At 42.9% G+C, this 12,185-nt stretch overlaps 1 protein-coding gene and 1 long non-coding RNA gene across 2 annotated transcripts in view; one reads left to right on the top strand and one right to left on the bottom strand.

Annotated features, from left to right (window-relative positions):
* Nucleotides 1–12,185, bottom strand: part of TTC39A (tetratricopeptide repeat domain 39A) — a 109,025-nt gene that overhangs the window by 9,158 nt on the left and 87,682 nt on the right. Inside the window, exons 15-17 of the mRNA XM_084852544.1 lie at nt 8,391–8,502; nt 6,009–6,123; nt 4,426–4,542 (exon numbers count right to left, since the gene is read on the bottom strand). Coding sequence (XP_084708670.1) covers nt 4,426–4,542; nt 6,009–6,123; nt 8,391–8,502 — 344 coding nt within the window. The remainder of the gene's footprint in view (nt 1–4,425; nt 4,543–6,008; nt 6,124–8,390; nt 8,503–12,185) is intronic.
* LOC146348181 (uncharacterized) lies at nt 5,312–8,125 on the top strand. Its single transcript, XR_014790558.1, has 4 exons — nt 5,312–5,456; nt 6,684–6,743; nt 7,139–7,265; nt 7,994–8,125. It is a non-coding gene; the product is annotated as an uncharacterized LOC146348181 (long non-coding RNA).

The following is a 12,185-nucleotide window of genomic DNA, read 5'->3' as shown; positions in this document are numbered from 1 at the left end:
TCCAAGTAGCGCCAGAAAGAGTGAAGCGGCTGGGCCAAAGCTGAAAGGACACTCAGCTGTGGATGTGTCTGGTGGTGAAAAAAAAATCCGATGCTGTAAAGAACAATATTGTTTAGGAACCTGGAATGTCAGATCAATGAATCAAGGTAAGCTGGAGGTGGTCATACATGAGATGGCAAGACTGAACATCGACATCTTGGGAATCAGCGAACTAAAATGGACAGGCATGGGCGAATTTAATTCAGGTGACCATCATATCTACTACTGTGGGCAAGAATCCTTTAGAAGAAATAGAGTAGCACTCATAGTCAACAAAAGGGTGGGAAAAGCAGTACTGGGGTACAATCTCAAAAACGATAGAATGATCTCAGTATGAATCCAAGGCAAACCATTCAACATCACAGTAATTCAAGTCTATGCCCCAACCACTGAGGGCGAAGAAGATTGATCGGTTCTATGAAGACCTACAACACCTTCTAGAACTAACACCAAAAAAAGATGTCCTCTTCATCATAGGGGATTGGAATGCTAAAGTAGGAAGTCAAGAAATCACCGGCATAACAGGCAAGCATGGCCTTGCTGTACAAAATGAAGCAGGACAAAAGCTAATAGAGTTTTGCCAAGAGAACATGCTGATCATAGCAAACACTCTTTTCCAATAGCACAAGAGGCGACTCTACACATGGACATCACCAGATGGTCAATATCGAAATCAGATTGATTATGTCCTTTGCAGCCAAAGATGGAGAAGCTCTATACAGTCAGTAAAAACAAGACCTGGAGCTGACTGTGGCTCAGATCATGAGCTTCTTCTTGCAAAATTTCGGCTTAAATTGAAGAACGTAGGGAAAACCACTAAACCATTCAGGTATGACCTCAATCATATCCCTTATGAATATACAGTGGAGGTGAGGAATAGATTTCAGGGATTAGACCTGATAGACAGAGTGCCTGAGGAACTATGGACGGAGGTCCATAACATTGTTCAGGAGGCAGCAATGAAATCCATCCCAAAGAAAAAGAAATGCAAGGAAGCCAAGTGGCTGTCTGAGGAGGCTTTACAAGTAGCTGAGGAAAGAAGGGAAGCGAAAAGCAAGGGAGAAAGGGGAAGATATATCCAACTGAATGCAGAGTTCTAGAGAATAGCAAGGAGAGACAAGAAGGCCTTCTTAAATGAACAATGCAAAGAAATCGAGGAAAACAACAGAATGGGAAAGACTAGAGATCTCTTCAAGAAAATCAGAGATCTCAAGGGAACGTTTTGTGCAAAGACGGGCATGATAAAGGACAAAGAAGGCAGGGACATAACAGAAGCAGATGAGATTAAGAAGAAGTGGAAAGAATACACAGAAGAACTATACAGGAAAGATCTGAATGTCCCTGATAGCCATGAGAGTGCGGTCACTGAACTTGAGCTGGACATCCTCGAGAGTGAAGTCAAGTGGGCTTTAGGAAGCATTAGTAACAACAAAGCTAGCAGAGATGACAGTATTCCAGCTGAGCTATTTAAAATCCTAAAAGATGATGCTGTTAAAGTGCTGCACTCAATATGCCAACAAATTTGGAACACTCAACAGTGGCCACAAGGCTCGAAAAGGTCAGTTTACATTCCAATTCCAAAGAAGGGCAACGCCAAAGAGTGTTCAAACTACCGCACAATTGCGCTCATTTCACATGCCAGCAAGGTGATGCTCAAAATCCTACAAGCTAGGCTTCAGCAGTATGCAAACCAAGAACTACCAGAAGTACAAGCTGGGTTTCGAAGAGGTAGAGGAACTAGAGATCAAATTGCCAACATTCACTGGATCATGGAGAAAGCAAGAGAATTCCAGAAAAACGTCTATTTCTGCTTCATTGACTACGCTAAAGCCTTTGATTGTGTGGATCACAGCAAACTGTGGCAAATTCTTAAAGTGATGGGAATACCAGACCACCTTACCTGTCTCCTGAGAAACCTGTACGAGGGTCAAGAAGCAACAGTAAGAACCAGACATGGAACAACCGATTGGTTCCAAATTGGGAAAGGAGTACGACAAGGCTGCATATTGTCGCCCTGCTTATTTAACTTATATGCAGAGTACATCATGAGAAACGCTGGGTTGGATGAATCACAGGTGGGAATTAAGATTGCCGGGAGAATTATCAACAACCTCCGATATGCAGATGATACCACCCTAATGGCAGAAAGTGAAGAGGTTCTAAAGAGCCTCTTGCTGAGGGTGAAAGAGGAGAGTGCAAAAGCTGGTTTGAAACTCAACATTAAAAAAACTAAGATCATGGCATCTGGCCCCATCACTTCCTGGCATATAGAAGGGGAAGAAATGGAAGCTGTGACAGATTTTATTTTCTTGGGCTCCAAGATCACCGCAGACGGTGACTGTAGCCATGAAATTAAAAGACGCTTGCTCCTTGGGAGGAAAGCTATGGCAAACCTAGACAGCATAGTAAGAAGCAGAGACATCACCTTGCCGACAAAGGTCCGTCTAATCAAAGCTATGGTTTTCCCAGTAGCAACGTATGGCTGTGAGAGCTGGACTATAAGGAAGACTGAGCGCCGAAGAATCGATGCTTTCGAACTGTGGTGCTGGAGAAGACTCTTACGAGTCCCCTGGACTGCAAGGAGGTCAAATCAGTCAATCCTAAAGGAAATCAACCCTGACTGCTCCTTGGAAGGACAGATACTGAAGCTGAAGCTCAAATATTTTGGCCACCTAATGCGAAGAGAAAACTCTCTGGAAAAGACCCTGATGCTGGGAAAGACTGAAGGCAAAAGGAGAAGGGGACGGCAGAGGATGAGATGGCTAGATAGCATCACGGATGCAATGAATATGAACTTGAGCATGCTCCGGGAGAGAGCGCAGGACAGGAAGGCCTGGCGTGCTATGGTCCATGGTGTCACGAAGAGTCGGACACGACAGAACGACTGAACAACAATAACAACAACAAGATAATGTACTTTGGTTGAAGTCAACAAGCAGCCACAGATGACTGCAACTTCACCTCTTTCCTCTCCCCCACAGCTACGTTGGAGGACAGGATTCCAACAAATTCCATCACGATGGAAGAAAGATGGGATATAAATGTATTACTCTGCAGCCAATCATGGCACACTACCAGAAGTATGTAAGACTAAGGGCACAATCCTATGCATGTTTAGACTGAAATAAGTCCTACAACTCCCCAGCATGGATGGCTGGGGAATGCTGGGAATTGTAGGACATTTTTCTGTCTACACATCCAAAGAATAATGTCATAAGTCAGAGAACTCTGATCTTATATCAAGATGGGCAGTATGTGGCTACCTCTCTCTGCCTTTCTGTCTAGAGCAGGTGGAGCATACAAGTGGGAACTTGCTAATGGATGCGTTGTTGAACAGGCACTTTGCACAAACTCTTGGATGCCAACACTCATCTTTCCAGCAAGCCTTCCCCATCCTTCACTACTTTTAGTTCATCTTTCAATTAAATCGTATGAAAAAGCATGCCAAAACATTAAAAACATCCTATAAAAATGAGTTTAAAACAACATTGATCAGAGCAACAGAAATAAGGGGGTGGGGGAGATAATTAAGGCAACCCAAAAGCCCTCTGAAAGAGAGATGCCTTGGCCTGTCATGTAAAAGGAGAGGAAACTTCTAGGTCAAGGTTAGGGCAATTTGCAGACCTCCAGATGTTGTGGACTGCAACTTCCATCAGTCCTAGCTACCACAGCCAAGGGTGGGGCATGATGGGAGTTGCAGTCCAACAACATCTGGAGGGCCACACATTGCCCACTCTTGCTCTAGGTGCACAAAACATTATTTATTAGGCCCAATGCATTCTAAATATAATCCTCAGGGGCACTGTGAAACTGTAAAATGCACAGTCTATGCTCTCCAAATACACCTTTGCAAAGAGATTTAAGCATTTGACTTGAAGGCTTGAGTAGCTGGGTCATTCCTAGCATCCTCCACCCCTCCTCTCCAAGGGGAAACAATCCTTACCTTGGACTAACAAGCCATGGAGGGGGAGAGTGGACCAGGCAACAGGGGTGTCATTTGCAGCCTGAGGACACAGGTGACTGGTGAGCACTCAGGATCTCCAGCTGCAAATGGCAGTCAGGTCCATGCAGCTCAAGAGAAGCCTGGTGGGAATTCTCCTGGGCTATGCAGTCCTGGCTGGCATTTGCAGATGGAGATCTTGGGTACTTGCAAGCCCCCAAACCATCACCCACTAATAATGGAGGCAAGGTGTGAGCCCCAAGTGAAGTCAGGGCAACCTTGTAGAGGCTGCCCACTTCAAATTGAGGCCACTTTAATAATTTCGGGCTGGGGTGCTTGTATATTTGAGCACCCCTACTTCAAATACTTGCCTCATCACTGCTTCAGCCTTCCTTCTCTATCCAAATTTACCAATAAAGAGCAAATCTGTGTTTCAAGAGACTTACTTTGCTTTCTCCAGCATCTTTACAGCTTCTTCTCTTTTGTCTTGGTCCAGGTATAATAAAGCAAGTTCAAGCAGGGCATTTGGAATTAAGTAATGATCATACTTTATCTTCTTCTCACTGCAGGTTAAAGAGGAAATAGCAATGCAAAGTGGTAATGAACAGCAAGCACGACCAAAGAGTTAAGTCACTTGGAGTTGACAAGAACTAATTCACATTGTATCAGCGTGTCCTATGTTGATAAGTAATCCACATTTTGGCACAGAAATGCATCCTATGGCTATTCACGCACATCACTCAAGCTCCTGAATCCTCAGTTGAACATAACCCCCACAGCACCTACACACAGAGCCACACCCTCATTGTTACAATGCAAGCCTGACCTGGCCAGACATGACTTCTTCAGAGTGAAAGTCAAGGCAAAAGCCCCACTCCTTCCTTCCCTACACCACAGAATGAAACACTGAAACAGGTTGTTGTTGTTCAGTCGTTCAGTCGTGTCCGACTCTTCGTGACCCCATGGACCAGAGCACGCCAGGCCTTCCTGTCACTGAAACAGGAGTGTGCCATGTTTTTCTGAACATGGGATTGCCACAGCCCTACAATCCGGGAAGAGGACTGTAGAGAAAGGCAGATCCTATACATAAATGCATCTGGCATAGACTGGTTTGAATGTTATGTTCTATGCCAAGGAGTAGGGGACGGCATGTGCAAAGCCAAGTGTTACACTGTTGACTTTTGTTTTGGGGAAAAATAGCATGACCAGGCTCTATAAACGGGGATTCAGAAGGCAAATGGATTTGTTCCTCTTCAACCTCAGCTTGTAAGCAATATCTAAAATCAGCTGTAGACTCCTGGGCATTGACCACCTCACCTTTCCTTTGCACAGCCAATACTCTGCTGGCATTAAATCAACAGCATCACGATGTTGAGCAGACATGCTGAGCCAGGAAGAAAAATGACATGAGTGGCCTCCTTCACTGTACTCATGTTTGACTATGTGGTGCAGTGCCACATCTGCCTGAAATCCACAGGTAAATGTTCCACTGGCCACTAATGTGATCTACACCATGCCTATGTTGTCTGTGCTCTAATGCACAACTGAGTTTTGGGTTCCTGACAGAATTTGTCGTGTGATGGCTCTGTCTCTGTTTGTCTAGGATGAAGAACACTATCAGTACTGGGTTGCTCTGCCATGTACTGTCTGGTTTTAGAAGCACAGTCTGTCCACTTGTCTATTGCATTCTAAGCCTTCAAAGCTGCAAGTTCAAATCAATACTCGAACATATATTGGAAAGCAGTCATGTGCATCATTTCTTCAGGTTGAGATATAGGCTGTATATGATACACCTTTGCATCCAAGATAGAACGTCCACAGCTGTGTTGTCTTAGCACAATCTACATAATAGCATGGTTGCCCACTAACCATATAAAAACGTGGAGTCAACTTCAAAAAACATGAAAACATTTCTATGGCGTCAATGTACATAGTGAGAAGCACTGCTCAAAGGCTTTGATAATTGGATGCAGTTATTAGTGGCTCAGTATTTGTTAGCATGCTAGCACTCCTTAGCTGGGACACTTACTTGGAGTGAATGTAAGCAAAGTGGTCTTCTGCTTCTAAATGCTTGCCAAGGTGTTTCAAGCACAACCCTTTCAGCAGCTTTATCATACACTGGTCATCAGCAAGAAAATCTGTAGCTGGAAAGCAAAGCAACAAGGGGTTGAAGCAATTTTGTATAGTGACATCTTCTTACTTTGAAAAAGAAAGGGGGGCAACACACAGTAGAACATATTCATTCTGTTTGAAGTTTTCTTGTCTAAAATAACTACATATACACCTTAAGCCACAGGTAGGCAATGTGGTGCCAGGGTCACCAATGCAACAACAGACACCTTTTGTGGCACCCACCAAAGTTCCCTACCCCTCCCACTTTTAAAAAAATTAACACTGTGAAATAGATTTCTATTTCTATGAAACAGATTTCTGTTGATGATGAAAATTGTGGGTTTAAAGGCGTTTAGGGTGTTGGGGCTCAGGCTCTACATTGTACTGAGTCCTTTGGGCAGATTGCTTGTCCTTTTCCACACCTTCCATGGCAACCATTTTGTGGTGGTGCCAAGACAGTTTCTCCAATTGCCAAATGTGCACATGGCCCCAAAAATGTTGCCCACTTATATCATATGTCAAATGTACATAAATAAGTAATACTCTGCCACCCACCCTATGCTATCTAAATATCTGATTATCTGAATCTTAGGCTAATGGAGCTTTGCAAAGCATACTGAGATGTCTCCATTTGTCCACAATGGTCCTCAAGGTAAGTCTCATGGGCTGGGTAGCACAAATGAAGTCGAACGCAATGTATGTTGGAAAGAAATAAGGAATAAATGGAAAAAATAATTGTGATGAGAACATGAGACTACATCAGTGACATATAGACATTACTGTAATCATCACTAAGTTAATTTCTATTGCCCCTTGTCACTAATTATTGGCAAACTGTAAAATATCTTGGGATCCAAAGAAATATATACTTTAATCTTGTTGAGGGACAATTCTGCAACTGAACTGAACTGAGTGATAGCAATTTAGAACATGTAAAGGAGGGTGCCTCTGGCTAACCCATGCAATCTTTTCAGAGAAGAGGTTGCTAATGCACAAATATCTACCTACGAGAGAAAAACTAAAGACCTGTTGTTCTTTTTTAAAAAGGAGATGGTGTGCCTGGCTCATGCTGCTTCAAATAAAAGCTCAAAAATGTCAGAGGGAAATGAAGTCTAGAGAGAGAAGAGGAAAATGTGTGAAGTCAAGCAAGCAAAAAAGGAGATGTTGCTGACAGGTGACTCCAGAAATAAGAGTCTAGCAAAATAGTGGCCATTTTTGTCTGCAGGAAGTGTTCAGAGGACGCAACTCCAGCAGGGCAACAGATTTTCAAGTCTGATCTAGATTGACTTTACACAGTTTATGCATTGCTTGCCTGCAGTTTTATAGAGTATAGTGCTGTGCTCCTTTTGCTACAATTTCCTACATAGGTGGCCCTTCTTAACTGCAGGAAGGCCCATATGGAATAATTCAGTGAATATGTGCTAGGAAGGGGTACACTGTAAGCAATCATTACATGGAGAGACTTAGTAACACGTGAAGACGAAAAGGGAAATGAGGGGATGAGATATAAAATAGCAGAATTCTCACAGCTGTGAGGAGGAAAGAGGCATTCCTAACTGCTATCTTTAATTGACTGTATGTATATTTGAAAGGGCTGTACTCCCAATATCTGAGCTTTTTAAAAAATGGCCAAGTCAGAACGTCAGCACCCCATGGCCAATTTAAACCAAATCACTTGACAGTGGAAATCAGCAGGTAGTAGATAAGGATATGCACTACTGTATAGAACCTGTCCAAGTTTTTAAAAAACAAAAACCCGAACAGCCCTTTGTCAGCAAAAGATCTGCATAATATCTAAATAAAATAACCCTACATTTTGCCCTTCAATCCTGTTCACATGTTCTCTTGTGAGCCTCTGTGCTGCCTGAGCCACCTAATTCCTATATCTTATTTTCCATACAGGCACAGATATCATAGCATCCATAAAGGATAGTCAACCTGTCTCAACAAAGGGACGTGACTGAAGCCAGTAGATTAATATCAGGAAAAGCAGACTATCCAAGATCACACCCAAATGTAAAAATAAATAGTTGCAAACATATTTGTTGAAGTGATGAATCTCTCTTCAGACTAGCACCAATAATTTAATGAAGTACTATTTGAAAATATTAGGACAAAGCAACAGTAAAAAATATTGCTACCATCTTTCTCATCAAATCACTGATGCATAATCCAATCACTGACTAAAGAAAAAGGGATTAACAGGTTTAACTTCCTAGAACTCCACAGACAACCACAATCTCTCTAATTGGCTGCACCATCACCAATGATGCAGTTTCTGAAATTAGACATGAGTTACCTGGGCTTCTTTCCAGGGCTGCTTCCGCATCTGCTAAGGACTCCAACATACCTTCTGTCAAATCAGGACACTTCCCAATCACTGCATAACCATTCCAGATATACATCATTTCCTAGAAGCGATCAGAGAGTAGAGCACATTGTAACTCAACAGTGGAGAGATTAAGTTATTGGAGATTAAAGGCCTCTAGCCAAAGGAATTAGCTGGTCCATTGAAATATATGATAAGTCTTTGAAATACAGCCACTCCCCACTCCATAGGAGCACTAGCAAGAAGCAACCTCTTGTAGCACCTTTACATGTTAAGTCTTTACACTGCTGCAAGGCTCTGTTGTTTCCTCCCTGCCAGCCAGCCAGCCACCCACCCCCAGCTCGCAATTCTGTATCTGGCCTCCCTGATCTACAAGCTCCCAGCCTCGCTGCCTGAACGCTGTCTTCCTGCCACCAGCATGCCCCTGGTGATTTCCCCCGAGTCCATTTTCTTTACTTCAACTGCATACCTCTCGCACTCAGCATCCCCTCAAATCAAGACATTTTAGTCTACCACCTATTCTGCCTTCCTTTCAGCCCTTGGACTTCAAAGATCTGCTCAGCTCAGCTCCCCAGTTGAATCAGCACTGCTGTTTCTGTCTCTCCTTCTCATCCCGTTGCCTTGTCTTGTCCCTAGGCCCTCTGGGTGCCCTTTCCCCAGTTCCACTTCCCATTGGTTCCTCCTGTATCCTCTGCCCTTCTTGTCCTCAGTTCTCCATTCCTTCTACCTACCCTTTTGTCAGGCTCCTGTCCCACTGTCTCATTTCTTCTTCAGCCACCCTGCCTCAAAGTTGCCTTTCACTACCTCCTGGGCCTTCTTTCCACTTTTCTCCCCAGCTTGCCCATACTACTTGTCCGTAGCTCTGTATAACTACTTGTCCCTAGCTCTGTATAATGTTTTCCCAAGAAAACAAATATTTCATTTTTCTCAAAGAAGCAACACATTGACCAGATGATAATCTGCCGACTCATTCACTCCATTTAGGTAGGATGTTCATGATCATTCAGAGCAGCTCAGCCAATGGATAAAAGAAATAGACAAGTGAGAAGATTCCCTCCCACCTTTAAAAAAAGGTGTGTTTTTTTTAAGTGATATTGATATATAAATTCAGTAAAGGACAAGAATTCATGGCAACAAACAGGTACAGTTGCTTCACAATGGAATTTATGAATATTAATGGTGAGAATGAGAAAGAGCTAATGCCAACATCCAGTTTATCCTTTTGCTAGAAGTCAACTGTGCAACATATACTCTCAAAACCCATGATAGCTGCTGTTAAAATGGGGCCAACTGAAAGACTGATTCAAGGGAGTTTGGTTAACATCACTATCCTTCAATTTCAATGAAGTACATATGAAAACAGGAAGCTGCCTAATAACTGAATCAGAAAAATGGTCTCTCTACCCCAGCACTGTCTGTGTTGATTGACAGCAGCTCTCCCAAGGTGCAAGCAGGAATCTTTCCCAGCCTGAGCTAGAGATGGCAGAACTTGAACTTGGGACCTTCTGTATGTAAACCATGTGGTCTACTACTTAGGGACAGCCCCTCCCCATCAGCTAAGTAGGAAGTAAATGGTAACTAAGTGTCGTTCCCAGGGGCATCGCTAGGTTCTTAAAAGATCTGGGGCACAGGCCCATAAAAAAAATTTGTGCGCGTGCACACACACACACACATATATATAATATATCTGCACCTCTAAACGCACCTCTAATATATATATGTGTGTGTGTGTGTGTGTATGTGGTGTATGCATGTGGTATGCTTGCATGTGTGTATAGATTACATACAAGTACCTAAAAGGGCCACAGTTGTAGAAACTGTGATAATGCTTCTGTTATCTACCAGTATATGTACAACTGTATTCATATGTATAATTATAATGTTCTAACAACAACCCTATTCTAAATAGATTACCAACACTCACTACATTATTGTGTGTGTTTCCATACTGTTACAATATCATATTAGTATAACCTGACCCACTTACAGTTGTGTGTTTGTTCGCTAATTTCCTATAGATTATATAATACATACATACATAAGAAGTGTGCACTGACCCCCCCCCCCACTGCAACTCACACCCCAATTCAGCATTTTGGAATGGAAAACATCCCGCTTCTGCTCTGGCCAATTTATAGTCGTACCATTTCAGCTCAGCACCAGACCTGATTCAAGGTTTGGAAAAATGAGTCTTTATGTTTCCTGCTGACTACCATGGGAAATTAGAGAAAAACTGTAACTTTTTTCTCTTCGTCTGAACTGGATGATAATTTCAGGCATAGTAGCCCCCTAGAAGGGCATTATACCTGCCCAATGTCAGAAAAATAGGCGCAGGGTTTATATTTTGATTTTCTTTTAAAGGGAACTGCCAATAACATCTTTATTACTTGGAAGAATTGGATAAAAATTTCAGGATTCATTGCCCCATCAGAGGAGATCATGTCTACCAAATTTCAGAATGATAGCCACAGGGATTTTTGTGCAAGGGTGGCCTTGACATTTTGAGTTCTCCAAAAGAGGACATACTTATCTCCCTATTTTCCTTGTGGACCATTGTTCTGAAAATTACAGACAGCCTAGAGTTGTCCCTAAGTAAGAAATCAGCAAAGTTTCAGAAGGATAGGTGCAGCCATTCATGTGGAAGGGGAGTTCTCCAATTTAGGGGAGGGAGTGATTTGCTTTCCCTTCCCTTCACCCTTCCCCAATAGTTTTTGGGTACATTTGTATGAAAATGCACAGGCCATTAGAGGCGTCCCCCAGGCAACAAACCTGCATGAAGGATATACATACATGCAAATTTAGAAATACTAGAATTTATTTACATTTCACCAATGTTAGTAGCAGGGGAATATGGGTGGGAAGGTGCTATTGCACTCACGTCCTGCTTGTGGGTTTCCTGTGGGCATCTGGTTGGCCACTGTGTGAACAGAATGCTGGACTAGATGGACCTTGGTCTGATACAGCATGGCTCTTCTTATGTTCTTAAATAGAGAGTGCCTCTGAGCATATGCAGAATGCTTTTCTTTCACCACTGCATGCTTACATTCTCCCCCTACCAATTCTATTCCCCTCCATGCAACCATCCCTCCTCATCTTACCATCCTCCAGCATCTCTTCATCAAAACAGATGTCTTGTTTTGTGCAACTCTCCTCTACCTCCTCCTTGTTATGCACAAACTCTCATTGTATCTTCCTCCCCATAACTTCATTTGTGCCAAGACTTCACCAAGATTCAGCCAATGAGTCTGTTTTCAAAACTAGGGTTAAGTTATGGAGAAGCTCTGAGCATGTACTAAGTGCCTTTCCCTCACCACTGAAGCTAGAGTTCATGCAAAAACTCTAGAGAGCCAGTGTGGTGTAGTGGCTAGAGTGTTGGACTAGGAGTTGGGAGATCCGGGTTCTAGTCGCCACTCAGACATGGAAGCTCACTGGGTGACTTTGAGCCAGTCATAGACTCTCAGCCCAACCCACCTCACAGGGTTGTTGTTGTGAGGATAAAATGGAGGAGGTGGATTGTGTAAGCTGCCTTGAGTTCCTTAAGGAGAAAAAAAGGCGGGATATAAATGTAATAAATACATTAAAAATAATAAAACATTAAAAAAAACCCACACAAATGACAAAACATGCATAGGACTGAGCTGAGAGGGTAGACGGAATTGGGTAGGCACTGTATTAAGCCTGCAGTACCATGTTCACAACTCAGGACTTATTTCTGAGTAAACATGCAGAACATCAAGGTGCAAATCTCCCTACAAAACTAACTTC

The sequence above is a fragment of the Heloderma suspectum genome, chromosome 4 (genome assembly GCF_057233095.1).
Source record: "Heloderma suspectum isolate Gila_16-S chromosome 4, 16-S_ref, whole genome shotgun sequence".
Taxonomy (NCBI): Eukaryota; Metazoa; Chordata; class Lepidosauria; order Squamata; family Helodermatidae; genus Heloderma; species Heloderma suspectum.
This window is presented reverse-complemented; position numbering and strand designations above follow the sequence as displayed.